The sequence below is a fragment of the Rhineura floridana genome, chromosome 7 (assembly GCF_030035675.1).
Source record: "Rhineura floridana isolate rRhiFlo1 chromosome 7, rRhiFlo1.hap2, whole genome shotgun sequence".
NCBI lineage: Eukaryota > Metazoa > Chordata > Lepidosauria > Squamata > Rhineuridae > Rhineura > Rhineura floridana.
Window position 1 is genome coordinate 29,591,035 of NC_084486.1, and position 16,170 is coordinate 29,607,204.

At 39.8% G+C, this 16,170-nt stretch overlaps 1 protein-coding gene across 2 annotated transcripts in view; it reads left to right on the forward strand.

Moving 5' to 3' along the window:
• ARID5B (AT-rich interaction domain 5B) overlaps nt 1-16,170 on the forward strand; it is a 241,846-nt gene that overhangs the window by 29,617 nt on the left and 196,059 nt on the right. For both annotated transcript variants that reach the window (XM_061635111.1, XM_061635112.1), the window contains one exon: nt 14,308-14,533. In XM_061635111.1, the coding sequence (XP_061491095.1) occupies nt 14,308-14,533 (226 nt within the window). The remainder of the gene's footprint in view (nt 1-14,307; nt 14,534-16,170) is intronic.

Sequence of the window (16,170 nt, forward strand, 5' to 3'; positions counted from 1 at the left end):
TCTTAGAAAGCCTATAAAAGTCCCGGTCCTCATCTATCTTCCCATAGTTTGTAGGTAAGGCTAAGAATGTGTGGCTCATGAGTGGAACTCCATGCAGGGAGCATTGTTGCTCATGGAAGGGGAAGCAGTGATTTTCAGTAACTTGAACCCCACCCCAAAAGAATTTACTTTAGGGTGGGAGCCCTCTGGAACAGTGGGGAGGTGCCACGGGAGGTGCAAGGGAAAAGGGAAACTGGCAGAAATTGCCTCCCCCATTTCTGTGAGTGGGATCTTCCATTGGATTGCAGCCTTGTCTATGAACAGAATGGGCCCTTCCTGAATGGAAGGAACCCTTGCATTTCTGGAACACCTGCGCTGGATCCAGCCCTGTGACCCAGCCACATGGCAAAGTAAACAGATGTGCATTCGCTATGGGGTGTGGGGTATTCATGCTTTTTATTCAGCCACTCTTTCCACTGCATCACAGCTAGGGCCTCAGCAATCCCCAGTGGCATAGTTTGACAGCTTGGACATTTGCCTTGGGCTCTTCCACTCTCCCCCAGTACTGTAGAGTTTTCAGGGTGAACAAGCCTATGAGTATAAACACCTATATGAGCAGGCGCCAGTCATGTAAACTGTGTATTATAAAAAAGGAGCAGTTGGCTGAGGAGAGCCTATTCGCATGGGCATTTATGCAGGTGGGACTTACTTCACACTAGGGATGGAAGGATCTGTCAATTTCTGCTCTCAGATTCTAATTTTTCCAATCTTAAATTCTGTTCTCCACATTACTGCCACAATTTGTGTTTTTTTAAAAGAAATATTTGTGGAAATTCTTCAGTATTTTAATGAGAATTTCTCTTAATAAACACATTTTTGTCTGTGGTTTTGACTAATGGACATATTTTTGCAAGCAATTTCTCCTAATCTCATGCACTTTTTGTATGTTATATTCACATATATTCATTTTATGCACATTTTCTCCAATATATGCATTTTTGTAAACATTGTTTGGTTGGAGAACTGCATCACAAAGTTCAGATAAGTGCACATTTTGAAGGAAGGCTGTGTTTTGGTTTTCATATTGTTTCAGAAAGTGTGTGATAAATTCTGCTTTAAATGCAAACTGAATCGAATTTCTCCCCATCCTTGAAGATTCTGTGCTGGGAGGGGGGCCTGCAGAGCTTGAGGGTCCCCACTGCTTGGGTTGTTGCTCTGTGGTGCTTACTCCCAAGTAACTGTGGCATTTGTTTTACAGCCTGTAGTGTATAAGTCATTCGTAGTCTCCCACCCAGAGCTTGGAAGATTACTTTTGAAAAGTGATAAATTACAGTTACAATTGTTGTTATGTGGCTTCAAGTCGATTACGACTTATGGCGACCCTATGAATCAGCGACCTCCAAGAGCATCTGTCATGAACCACCCTGCTCACATCTTGTAAGTTCAGGTCTGTGGCTTCCTTTATGGAATCAATCCATCTCTTGTTTGGCCTTCCTCTTTTTCTACTCCCGTCTCTTTTTCCCAGCATTATTGTCTTTTCTAGTGAATCATGTCTTCTCATGATGTGTCCAAAGTATGATAACCTCAGTTTCATCATTTTAGCTTCTAGTGACAGTTCTGGTTTAATTTGTTATAACACCCAATTATTTGTCTTTTTTGCAGTCCATGGTATGCGCAAAGCTCTCCTCCAGCACCACATTTCAAATGAGTTGATTTTTCTCTTATCTGCCTTTTTCACTGTCCAACTTTCACATCCATACATAGAGATCGGGAATACCATGGTCTGAATGATCCTGACTTTGGTGTTCAGTGATACATCTTTGCATTTGAGGACCTTTTCTAGTTCTCTCACAGCTGCCCTCCCCAGTCCTAGCCTTCTTCTGATTTCTTGACTATTGTCTCCATTTTGGTTAATGACTGTACTGAGGTATTGATAATCCTTGACAAGTTCAATGTCCTCGTTATCAACTGTAAAGTTACACAAATCTTCTGTTGTCATTACTTTAGTCTTCTTGACGTTCAGCTGTAGTCCTGCTTTTGTGCTTTCCTCTTTAACTTTCGTCAGCATTCGTTTCAAATCATTACTGGTTTCTGCTAGTAGTATGGTATCGTCTGCATATCTTAAATTATTTATGTTTCTCCCTCCAATTTTCACACCTCCTTCATCTCGGAATCCCGCTTTCCGTATGATATGTTCTGTGTACAGATTAAACAAATAGGGTGATAAAATACAACCCTGTCTCACACCCTTTCCCATGGGGAACCAATTGGTTTCTCCATATTCTGTCCTTACAGTAGCCTCTTGTCCAGAGGTTGCGCATCAGTTACAATTACTTGGCCCAAAAAGTAGTAATTACTGTTACAATTAAAATAGCTCTGAAAGTAACTGATTACATTTTCTCAAAAGTAATCACTACAATTACATTTCAGTTACTTTAAAAAAACACGCCTACAAGGTGCTGGCCTTGGCTGCTGCACATCTAAGTAGCCTAAAACAACATTAAAAATAAACACACAGATACAGAGGTAGTAGAATAATTCTTTTTATCCATAAGATAGCAATGGTGGTCTCTCCGCTGGTAAGGGAGGTGGGGAGGGAGGCAGAGGCCACTACTCAGATCTTTGCACGTCACACCAAGTGCAATCCCCCCCTCAGCCAGCAAGCATAATCTCTCTCACTTAACCACCTCCTGGACCCTGCCCTGCCATCAACTAAGGGACACCCACCCAAGCAAACATTTTCCCCTGAGATGCAAAAAAGTTAAAATACTGCAAATGCAGTAGCCAGAGAGGGTGGTGGAGGTCACTTTGTGTGCCAAGTGCAAACACAGTATTCACACATACACATTGTCATTGTCCACCTCCACAGTTCTTTATCTCCATTCTGCTGCTGCCTCCTTCTCCTCCTTTATCCATGTTCTTGTCCTCCAGCTCCTTTTCCCCTCCACTCCATTCTTCACCACCACCATCCATTTTTTAAACGATTGTTTTTTCCTCTCCACCCCATCTCACTCTCCACCTCTTCCCTCATCACCTCCTACCCACCAACAGAGCATGAGAGAAGAGCGACGCTGCACAGAAGCCCAGTTTGAGGCATGCGATTTTCATCCACAAATCAGAGGAGCAGAAGATTTCCCCTGCTCCCTCCCCCCGCAAGTAATACCCCAAAGTAATGCTGGAAACATTACAATTACTCCACAAATGTAATAAAATTACTTCTAGTTCTATTACAATCAAAATGTAAGGGAATTACCCACTTGTTCCTCAAAAAAGTAATGAATTTCAACTAATTTGTTACTTGTAATGAATTATTTCCAAGCTCTGCTCCTACCATCACACAACAACCTTGTGAGATAGGTTAGGCTGAGAGTGACTGGCCCAAGGTCACCCACTGAATGAGGATTTGAACCCAGATCTCTCCAGGCCAAGTCTGGTAGTCTTTTTGTTATAGCCAGGCTTTTATGAGCATAGAGACTCCTGTTTTCCTAGGTGTTACTCTTGATTGGAGGTTCATGTTGGAAAGAGATAAAGAATTTCAAAATTCAAGTAAGAATTCCAAGGCCATGTTGAAAACCCTAGATTTTGATACTACAGTGCTTAACAGCACTTAAAAAAAAAAAAAAAAACCCCAAGCACTCTGGTCTCATGACATTTTGTGTATAGCTCATGTTTTACAAAAAATGTTGGGGATTCTAAATTTAACTTCCTGGTGAATAAAAATGCACTACCATACTTCGAACAAAGCCAGCCTTCACTTATTGATTGATGAGCCCATTTGACAAGTCACATTTCAGCAGACCTCATTGTTGCTCTGTGTTGCAACAGGGACTTTTAGATTCAGATAGATTAGCACAGAGACAAATGTTGCAATCTTTTTTTTCCCTTTTCTTTTTCTTTTTTACTTGAGCAAAGCCTCTCAAAGGTTTATATTAGATCCTCATAAAATGTGGTTTAGAATGGCAGATATATCTATATTTTAAATCATAAAGTGGGTTAAACATGTTGACGTATTAATCCACACTACTTTTTTAAATAAAAGTTATGACTTCGTGTATAAGAAGGGGGAGGTCAGAAAAACAAGATTAAAGAACAACAATTAAAACAAAATTAGTGGAGTTTTTTTTAACCCGACTTCTTGGAGCCATAAGACAGGTTAAAAATTTGCATGTTCCAGAGCTGTGCTTGGCTGCTAAAATAAGGTCTCTTGTTCAAATTAAGTCACGTTGACAACTGCATCAGCAAAAATGCAGTTGTATCTTTGTACCTTCATTAGCTGATACCAATTCTAACATAATGGGCATGATCCAACCCAAGTTAAGTGCTTCCAATCCCATTGATTTCAACGAGTGGCTACAAATGCTAAAACAGGAATGTGCTACGCATGAATTTTAGGCTGTCACATAATCCTATACTCATCTACCTGGGAGTGTAGGAGTGTAGGACTGGATTAAATTTGACTTACTTTTGAGTAGGCACACATAGGAATGTGCTGTAAATCTCTTCCATTGAAATCAATGGGAATTGAAAATGCTTATTTTTGTTTGGTTTGTGCCCTTGGTCTGCAAGTACTAATATATAGTCGCATGGTATTTTTCATCAGAAATCCTTTGTTTTTGTCCTCCGCACTGATGGGAATGATGCTAATCACAAGTCCTGATAGTGGTGATTTCTTTGCCATGTAGACTTGCTATAGTGTGCCACATTTTTATAGATGACGTTGTTATTTAATAATACCACCCCAGAAGAGCCCTCACAATTCCTTTATAAGCTAGTGATTCCATTTACAAAAAAAATAAAATATGCAATAAAAGCAAATCCATGGTGCTTCACAGAGAACCAGTAAGAGAAACAGACAAGTCCTTGCCCCAAAGAGCAGAGCTTGGAAAAGTTAATTTTTTGAACGACAACTCCCATCAGCCCAATCCAGTGGCCATGCTGGCTGGGGCTGATGGGAGTTGTGGTTCAAAAAATTAACTTTTCCAAGCTCTGCCAAAGAGCTTTATACCCTGAATTCAGAAAGTGATGGGAGATGGTGGAGCAGGGCAGAGTGAAGAGGAGGGATGTATAGATTTAAACATCGACTTTGTACTTTTATGTAGCTTCTGATATTTCAAGGTTCCACTTTTTTATTAGTTTTTTCAACTAAATCATGAATGTATAATGAAATAGATTTGGCAGGGAGTGTGTGTTGAGTTGATCTGGTAAGAGAAGGAAAATAGTTATTTTCACGGCAGGACAGAGTTTATAGTCTCTGTGTGTACTTTGTATGTCTTAGAGTCTGAGTATAAAGGTTATATTCTCAATAACATGGATTATTCATTGATGATGTAGTAATGATTGTACTTGTCTTTTGGTTATTAAATTGTTTGCTTTGCTCTCTTTTAATGCCAACGAAAAGTTAGTCATAGCAATTCTTGGAAAGGATGTGAACAAACTGGTAATGGAAGTAATAATAATTTGGTCATAACAGCTACTTTGAAAAACAGCAGTTTAACCAAGGCCGCAGCTGCTCTGGATCTGAGTTTTATGAAAAATCACCGCTTATCAGAAACGTTGTCTTGTGAAGTAGTTTTAAAAAGCTGATACTTAAGGTTTAATTGTGCACAGACAGATTATTTTATTCAAAGGGCCCTAAAACACACACACACACACACACACACACACAGAGAGAGAGAGAGAGAGAGAGAGAGAGAGAGAAAACCACCCTGCTCAGATCTTGTAAGTTCAGGTCTGTGGCTTCCTTTATGGAATCAATCCATCTCTTGTTTGGCCTTCCTCTTTTTCTACTCCCTTCTGTTTTCCCCAGTATGATTGGATTTTCTAGTGAATTATGTCTTCTCATTGTGTCCAAAGTATGATAGCCTCAGTTTCATCATTTTAGCTTCTAGTGACAGTTCTGGTTTAATTTGTTATAACACCCAATTATTTGTCTTTTTCGCAGTCCATGGTATGCGCAAAGCTCTCCTCCAGCACCACATTTCAAATGAGTTGATTTTTCTCTTATCCGCCTTTTTCACTGTCCAACTTTCACATCCATACATAGAGATCGGGAATACCATGGTCTGAATGATCCTGACTTTGGTGTTCAGTGATACATCTTTGCATTTGAGGACCTTTTCTAGTTCTCTCACAGCTGCCCTCCCCAGTCCTAGCCTTCTTCTGATTTCTTGACTATTGTCTCCATTTTGGTTAATGAGTGTGCCACGGTATTAATTATCTTTGACAAGTTCAATGTCCTCATTGTCAACTTTAAAATTACATAAATCTTCTGTTGTCATTACTTTAGTCTTCTTGATGTTCAGCTGCAGTCCTGCTTTTGTGCTTTCCTCTTTAACTTTCATCAGCATTCGTTTCAAATCATTACTGGTTTCTGCTAGTAGTATGGTATCGTCTGCATATCTTAAATTATTGATATTTCTCCCTCCAGTTTTCACACCACCTTCATCATGGTCCAATCCCGCTTTCTGAATGATATGTTCTGCATATAGATTAAGTCTGCTTTCACACATGGGGCTGATTAAAAAGATAGTGCTTCTGTCCTGATTTCAAAAATCCCTTTCACACTGCAGTACCTGTTGCGTTAAGGAACAGCAGCTTTTTGAACTGATATACCGGCATTTCGCGCAATGGTCTTTCATACTGCTTGTTTCCATCTCTCACCCATTATACACATGTGCACTGTTCTCCACTGTGCAGGAGGTCTAAGATCTCATCCCATCGCCATGCAAGCCTTCTCCCTTTAGGATCTGACTTTTTAAATTGTTTTAGTTGTATCAAGACGGGGGTGTGTGGGAAATGCTGCTGCTATGTGCGCCGATGGTGGAATATCGGTACAGTGTTCGTAAGGCAAAAAAAAAAAAAACCCTACGTGACTAAAGGGCAGGAACGCACTGCATGCTGGGATGCCTGTCATGTGAGCAGCTGCAGCTAGCGAAAAACTCCAGCAATCATCTGGGTTCCCAGCCTTGCTAATGGATTATTTCTGGTATCATTTATTATGGAAATTTGCACTAAACTTGCACTACATTCCACTAGAATTCTGGAGCTAGCTTGTGCGTCGTGTGAAATATCAAATATAATGCGCAAATTACCTGGTAAGAAATTGCCAGAATAACGGAATAAAGTGTAGTGTGAAAGCACCCTAAACAAATAGGGTGATAAAATACACCCCTGTCTCACACCCTTTCCAATTGGGAACCAGTTGGTTTCTCCATATTCTGTCCTTACAGTAGCTTCTAGGTTGCTCATCAGGACAATCAGATGCTGTGGCACTCCCTTTTCTTTTAAAACATTCCATAGTTTTTCATGATCTATTTTTCATGATCATGATCAAAGGCTTTCCTGTAATCTATAAAGCACAGGGTGATTTTCATCAGAAATTCCTTGGTCTGTTCCATTATCCAACGTAAGTTTGCGATATGATCTCTGGTTCCTCGTCCAACTTGGACATCTGGCATTTCTCACTCCATATATGGTAAGAGCATTTGTTGTAGAATGTTGAGCATTACTTTACTTGCATGGGATATTAAAGCAATAGTTCAATAATTACTGCTTTCCTTGGGATCCCCCTTCTCTGGAATTGGGATGTATATTGAATGCTTCCGGTCTGTGGGCCATTGTTTCGTCAGTCATCCATTGAGGTCTTTCTTTTTAACTAGAGGTATTGTCTTTTTGCATTCTTCCCTGAATGTCTCTGACTTCACTCCATAGTTCTTCTGGTTTAACCAAGTTTAAAGCCTGAAATCTGTTCCTTATTTGATCTTTATATGCTTCTGGGATGTTATTTAAATTGTATTTTGGCATTATGATTGCTTTGTTGTTGTTGCTTTACTCTGATTTTCGATATTACCAATTCATGATCTCTACTGCAGTCTGCTCCTGGTCTTGTTTTCGCAGAAAGTATGAAACTTCTCCACCTTCTGCTACCAATTATAAAATCAATTCGATCGCTATATTAACCATTTGGTGATGTCCATGTGTACAGTCATCTTTTTGGTTGCTCAAAAAATGTGTTTGCAAGAAACAAATTATTGGCTTCACAGAATTCAATAAGTCTTTCTCCTGCTTCATTTCTATTCCTAAGCCCAATTTCCCCACAATTTCTAGTTCTTCTCTATTCCCTACTTTTGCATTCCAGTCCCTCATGATTATCAGAACATCTTGTTTAGGTGTGTGATCAATTTCTTCCTGTACTTCTGTGTAAAATCTCTCCAATTACTCTTCTTCTGTGTTTGCTGCTGGAGCATAGACTTGGATGATAGTTATGTTAATAGGTTTCCCATTTAATCTCATTGATATCACTCACTCAGATCTTGCGTTATAGCTCCTAATTGCTTTTGCCATATCACTTCTCACTATTAAAGCAACCCGTTTTCTTCTTAATTTCTCATTTCCTGCATAAAATATTTTGTAGTTGCTTGATTGAAAATGTCCCATTGCCATCCATTTTAATTCACTCATGGCAAGTATTGTAATGTTGTTGTGTTCCATTTCTTGCTTGACAATTTCTAACTTTCCCTGGTTCATGGTTCTCACATTCCATGTTCCTATTGTGTGCATCATACAACTCCAGACTCTCCTTTCGCATCTGTGTCCGTCAGCCTCTGGGCTTCCTTTCGGCTTTGACCCAGCTCTGTCATTAGTCACAACACTACTTGTACTTGTCCTTTGTTCTTCCTCAGTAGCTCACTGAGTGCCATCTAACCTGGAGGTCTCATCTCCTAGCACTATCTCATGTTGCATTTTGGATACTCTGTTCATAGAGTTTTCATGGTAAGAGGTATTCAGAGGTGGTTTACCATTGCCTTCCTCTGAGTTTGGATGCATCTTAGTCTGGTGTCTCAGCTTTGACCATTCCGCCTTGGGTGACCCTGCTAGGAATCTATGCTGTTGGTCTAGTCTCCTGACTGCATTGCTCTCAGCTTCTTCAACACTCTCAAACTCCCTTACCACGTTAAGGTGTGCATCCTAGAGGAGGTTTGTGTGTGTGTGTGTGTGTGTGCATAATATTTATGGGACCTTGGATCATTAGATTTTCTTTATTATGCATAAATGAGGGTTCTTTATTTGAGGGTGGTTCCTCCAAGCATGTACAATGGAGTAGTGCTGGTTATTTGGTCAGATATTGCTTGGTCAATGGACTTGGTTAAATATTGATCAAATAATGGTAATTTAACAAAGTAATTTATGAGAACTATGACAAAGAAGAGAGATTTATTCTAATTACCAAACAAGTTAGTTAATATTAGCATTTCTAGTGCTCTTTGAGTGTTAAAGGTATTTTATATACTAAAGCAATCTGTGGCTTTCTTGTTGGACTTCATCTCCCATGAGCTCCAGCTAGAATGACCACTGGTCAGGGATGATGGAAATCAGCAACATCTGGAGGGTCATAAGTTCCTCACACCTGTTCTCATTCAGTGTTACAATGACCTCTTTAAAGAAGGCCAGTATTGTTTCCCCCACATTATTAGGTAGAAGGGGGCTGAGACTTGCTGTTTGTCTAAGGCTGCTTAGTGAGTCTGTGGCTGAGGTTAGATTTGAACAAGAAATGAGATTTGACTTGCCGACTCATAATAATATTTTTCGCTACTATGTACATCCCGTTGCATCTACAAGCTATGTACATTCCATTGCAACATACGATCTTATTCCGGAGACCTTTGGGAGGGACTGAAGGTAGAGCCTGACACTGATTTTATACCTTCTACGTTATATTTTGCCTTTGTAGTCCCTTTAGTACCACCCCCTATATATATGCATATGTGTGTGTGCGTGCGTGTGTAGTATTTAATGTATTTTAATTGTATTTAATGTATTTTAATTTATTTTAATGTTTTTGTGATTTTACTGTTTAAAATTTTATTATGTACATGTTTGATTTTATTTTTGTAAGCCGTCCTGAGTGCCCTGTTATAGGGTGGAAGGGCGGGATATAAATATTTTGAATAAAATAAATAAATAATAAATACTTTGCAGTATTGATAAGAATATCAGAAAGTTAAGTCAGAAGGTCAGAAAGTCCCTGACGAGATACGCCTGGCGGCTTCTTTGATATCTTTTTGGCGCCAGGTAAAGACCTACCTCTTTGCCCAGGCATTTTAGTCTTGTTTTAATTTTAATGTTATAGTTAATTAATTGTATTTTTATTAATTTTGTCTTAATCTGTTTTTAATGTGTTTTATATTTATATGTTGTATTCACATTCGCTGGTTTTAAATGTGTTTTTATCCTGTTGTACACCGCCCTGAGAGCCTGTTGCTATAGGGCGGTCTAAAAGTGCAATAAATAAATAAATAAATAAATTAAGGCACTGTTTTGTTGTTCAGTTGAAGTTCATAAAAAATCCAAGTCTGACCCCCCCTTCTTAGTCTACAGTCATGCCTTTTATTTTTGAGCCAATATTAGACATTGTTCTAGCAAGAGATGACTCCTTGTACAGACATTTTGAGTCACAAAAGAAAAATGATTAAACTACCTTTGCCTGCCCCAAAGCAAATGTACCGTGTGTAACTTCTCATAATAATCCCCCCCCCAATCATTCTTTGCTTTGTTGGCTGTTGAGCAATATTTTATTACCTGAGGAATGTATATGTTAAAACAAATGGCGAAAAGTCAACACTTTGATTTTTTTGAAGTGGCAATAATTTCTCCTTTTTGCCTTAATTAGGGTCTGATTCACAAACAAGCATCTTCATCACTTGATGATATAACAACGTGACACCATAGATAGAATGTTCATAACCTTGGAAGCATTTATTCTCAGTGCAGCCAGTTCATAGAGGAATCAAGTGTTTGCACATGCATGTCTGAACCAGGTCTTTCTATGGTGCAGTAGTGGATGGTGAGGTGGGGTGCTTCTCTGACCTCCCAGCAGGCGACTTGCTGCTGCTTACCAGGATGGGCGAGATAGTGGGGAGGGCGGTGCAGTGCAATGCACTGGCACAAGTGTCAGATTGGCTTGACCAGTGTGTTTGCTCCTCACTGCTGCCTTTCTCCTGCCCTTTCCAGTAAGCAGCAGTGACTCACCTGCTGGGAGGTCAGCTAAACACTCCTGCCCCACCATGCTGTCCACTATTGCTGTGTTGTATACAATGCGTGTGTGGGGGGGGAAGAGTTATGATTAATACACTGAGAAGCAATGTAATGTAGTGCAGAGATAGCCAACATGGTACCATCCAGATTAGGAATGGAAGGATCTGTCAATTTTGATTTCCTCGATTTCTCATTTTTCCAGTCTTAAATTTTGTTCTCCACATGTGTGCAGCAATTTGCCATTTTTCTGAAAAGAAATCCTCAAGAAAAATTTTCAGCATTTTGTATGCAATTTTGACTAATGTACACATTTTTGCAAGCAATTTCTCCTAATATAATGCATTTTGTATGTAATTTTTCATGAATGTTAATTTTTATACACACCTACTATGCAGTTTTGTAAACATTCTTTGGTTGGAAAACTGCTGTGCAGAATTCAGATACATGTGAATTTTGAAGGATGGCTGAGTTTTGGTTCTCATCTTGTTTTGGGAAGTGTGAATTTGATAGATTTGGCTTTAAAGGAGAATTGAATAGAACTCCACCCCCGTCCCTACTCCAGATGTTATTGGACTACAGCTTCCATTGTACCTGACCTTTGACTATGCTGGCTGGCGCTGATGGGAGTTGGAGGCCAATAATATCTGGAGGGCCCCGCGTTAGCTGCTCCTGGTGCAGTGGATAGACTAGAGTGTGTTTGAGATGGGCTGCAGAGATCCTGACTCAAATCCAGATTCAACCATGACCCTTATTGCGGAACTTTGGGCCCATCACATGTTTTAGACCTGAATCTACTGAACAAGGTAGTTGTGAAGTTAATATGGGGATAACCCCATGGAGGCTACTGGGAGAGTTCTCAGGAGGAAAGGCAATGTGAAGCTGCTGCAAAACATATGAAATAATAATAATAATAATAATAATAATAATAATAATAATAATAAATACATTGCATTATTCAGCCCTTTCAGGAGTTCAAAGAGCTTCACGTGCATTAGTTTAATAATGAATGCAAGGCAGGTTGATTTCAAGTTGCAAATCCTCAATTAATTTATTCCAGAGCAATTTTATTGAAATCACTGACTCCGCAGTGCTCTTGAGACACTAGGTTGTTACATCCTGATTGTTTCAAGTATCCGACTTAAATAATGGAGTGCTTATTTTGCTAGTATAGCATTTTGTTCCTTTACTGCCTTCATAAGTTCTGCAAAACACAGTTCTGCTTATTCATCATGTGTGAGACGAGCTGATATTTTTTCTGGAAGGTTACAGCTAGAAGTGCTTATTTCATGTTTTCTGTGTTGTAACAGGATCTGTTACTGTAATTTTTAAGCAAGAGAGAGGTACATTTCATGGGCATTCTCTGCAGGCTCAACTAAATTTAAGCTGCTTTTCAGTAAAATATATGTTTAAAGGTAGGAGGGATGGGGAATATTGTTAGTTTCTGATCTTGAAAACATGTGCAGGAAACCTGATAATGTGCCACTTTCTTTTGGTAGGAAACTTGTAGAATTTCTATAGTATTTCTTTTGGGATTACCTCACAGTTTCATTTAAGTTTTAGGATAAGACTTAAATTCAATATTTGTATATAAGCCAGGGAAACTGTACCATAAACAGAGGAATTTTCTGGTGAGTCAGAGTTCCAGGAATCCCAGATTTACTTAAGATCATTTATGTGAGGACTAGTTAGAACCATTAGTCATTTGGCTATGATTTTTTTTATTATTATTTTACATTTGCAAGTTAATGGCATTTTTAAAAAGTGCACTTAAAGCAATACACAGAAGATATATTTTTTCTCAGTCCTGATTTTTTTAAATTTCTTTCCAGTTACCAGCCCTGATATTCTTGGATAATTTCTTATCATGAAAAAAGTTGGCTTAAATAACAGATAAATTGAAAGAAAATAATCCACAGATGTGATGTTGATTATACCTATTGATGATGAAAAGCCAGCTTCATCTTTTAAGGCATTTACTATAGACATATTTGAATGAGGGATCAGATTAAAGCACAGAACACACAGATTTGTAGATTTCCCCCCCAATTTACCCCTCCCCCAATTGAATCAACTTGGCAAAGAAATAACCAAAGTAAACGTCGGCTGCAGGCTTTGAAATCTCTCTAGTTATTGGCTGTAAGAGCTCTTGCTTCAATATATTGAATTAAGACCTTAGTAGCTATGGGCTCAGCTGCCAAAATGTCATAGAATGTTTAGGAGCATTCCAGAAATTCAGAACTTTAAAACAAAATTATCAGCATATTAACCCAGAGACAGATGGTGCTGTGTGCTGTTGGTAGGAGGAGTCAGCAAAAAGGGTGTTTATCAAGTGTTAGGCTGGGTGTATGAATGTGATGTAGGGTGCAGAAGTGGCTTGCCGGGTTCGGCAGGGCCACTGCACTAGCTCCCTGGCAGGTGGGTCACTGTCGCTTACTGGGAGGGAGAAGGAGGAGGTGAAGGGGAGGTCAGTGTAGTGCAATCTGCCAGGAATGCCAGATTGATTCCACCAGGGCATTTGCACCATGTCCCGCTCCTCCCTATCTCCCTCCCGGCAGGCAGCAGAGAACCGCACACCGGAAAGCTAGAGTAGTGGCGCTCTCCCACCCAGTGGGCTGCTTCTAAGAGGGTGGCCATGTGTGCTACTTTACAGAGGACAATCTTATATGTTAAGGGTTCTCGAAGGATAGTCTTCTGATCTGAAGGAGTCTTCTGCTCAAAGAACCATCTGGTTTAAAGATAAAGAATGGCAAGAAGAGAGGTAAGGGCCTTGAAATTTTCCATCAAGAATTAGCACCTGGAGAGCAGGTCACCTGGTCAGTTTCCCCCACCACGGTAAGATGTTAAATGGTGTTTCCATTTAAATTATAGTAATTGTTTCTAAATTTGTACCTTTACATAGAAATTAGCATGTGCACATTTTCTTAAAATGTGCACTCTCTTTTGTCCTCCTTTTGTGGTGATACATTTCCTCTTTTTGGTGATACATTCATGGCCACCCTCCTAAATTGTTGCAAATATATAAGTACTCTGTGTGAGCTAGCCTGTGGGAGCTGCACTTGAGTGTGTATGAGAAAGTGAAAGGGGAATAGACAGAAAAAGCTGTTTCACACAGAAATGTACACTGATCTCCTCTTGATCAGAATACTCAGTTTCAGTGATGGTGAAAATGAATCTTGCAAAAGCTTTAGAAAAATGACTGTAAGAAGATGTTACAGAGCAAGAACGATCATTTTTTCCATGTATCGTGGAGTCAAATATGACCCTCTATGTTTCTCATTTGATTGTCCCTTGCAGGATGAAGTTATTGCTGCTTCAGAAAAGGTAACAGTGAAGCTTGAAGACTTGGCAAAATGGGCCCGGGCAGATTTCTCTAAATGGAAACGTGGCCTCCGGGGTGAAGCCATCAGACCCACAGAACTGGGAAAGAACGGGCAGAAGGAAGTGCTGAGCAGGTTCAGGCAAACCACACACAACAGCGGCCTCAACTTTAAAGACATTTTGAAGGAAAAGGCTGACCTTGGTAAGCAATGTTTCACCTGCTGTGTATGCTCCCATGCGATGGACCCTGTGACACTTGGCGGGACAAATTTTCCATTGCACTTATCTGTCAGATGAAGAGGTGTATGTCTAAGATCCAAATAATCTTGCAGCTCCCTGCTCAAAGAGCTCTTTCTGCATGTGTATCTAAATAGACCTCGCCCCGTCCCATCCCGACAACGCCACACATCAAACTGCCCTCCCTTCAAATTTAAGGAGCTTCCAAAATCAGTTTGTGATATGGCATTGGGTCAGCTGGGCAAAGACTCCTCTCTCCAAATTTTAATGGCTAAAGTAACTCCTTCAATCTCATCCTGAGTCCCAGTGGGGCTGGCTGAAGACATTTTGCTGCCTGAGGTGAAGGACAAGTCCCCCCCACCCACATCTCAATCAACATACAGACCTTGATTAAATTGAAGTTAACAGTTACTTCAGCACTGATGACAGGATGACATCCTTCACCACACTGGAGAGCAGCAGGCTAACTTAAGGGGTGCAGGGCAGGCACACATGGAGGGGAATAGCCAAGTTGTTCAGGAAAAACAGGAGGATGCCATTGTGGCCCTATACAAACACTCTAGCATCCACCACCTGAAGTGGCCAAATCACTTTTCCTAAGGGTAGGGCCGACCCTAAATCCTGGGTAACTTGAAAGTTGCACGCTTTGAAATCAAGGAATTATGGGTCCTGTTGAAGTATCATATTACCTGCTCTGTTTCCTTTTTGCTCTGGGATCTAGCATGGCAAAAATTATCTGTAAAAAAGGTGACTCGGGGCATTTTGGTTTGTGAGGTAGGAATTCAAAGTCAAGAGGTTCCCTCTCATTGATTAACATGGGGTGCAATCCACTTGAAAGTTCTCCCAGTGCCATTTATAAGTCCCCAGTTGTTGCTTAAAGTCCCCTCAGTTTCACAGTGGTTTGCTGTATGACATTGATGGCTGCCATTCATGAAAAAGAAGCCTCCTTCAGTGTCCCCAACTAACTGCTCAGTTCTTTGGATCCCAGTCTTAGATTTTAACTCCCCTCCCCAATTACAGAAGGGGAAATGTATTAATTCCACAGCTGAATTGCAAGATGACGTATCTGCCCAGATGAATTTTTTGTTTTTGTTTTTTAAAGGTAACGTTTAAATAGCTCCAAGGGTAAGCCATAAATAGGAGATAAAAAAAAAAAAGTGAAAACACATACCTTGCTAACTTCATCCTGGTGAGACCATTGCCTTTGGTGTATGTTGAATAGGTAATGTTTGTTACTGGGTATAAATAAGTGTCATATGGTTGCTAGACAGTTTTTTTTCTATACTGTATTTATATATTTTGCTTGTTTTATCTTTTATGTACACCGCCCAGAGAGCCTTTTTGGCTTAGGGCGGTATATAAATTAAAATAAATAAATAAATAAATAAATAAATAAATAAAATATATTCCTAAACAGTATAAATTTGTTTAGTGGTATTTGGATCAGATACAGTCTGTGCAGGGTTTTGTCATTTATTATAGGCTACCAGTGGCTCAATTCATGAGCCACTTAGAATCCGAACACGCACAGCTGCACTAAGGATGATTGAGGAATTTGTTCTTCACAAATGTCAATGCAAACTGATATGATCCACATCTCCT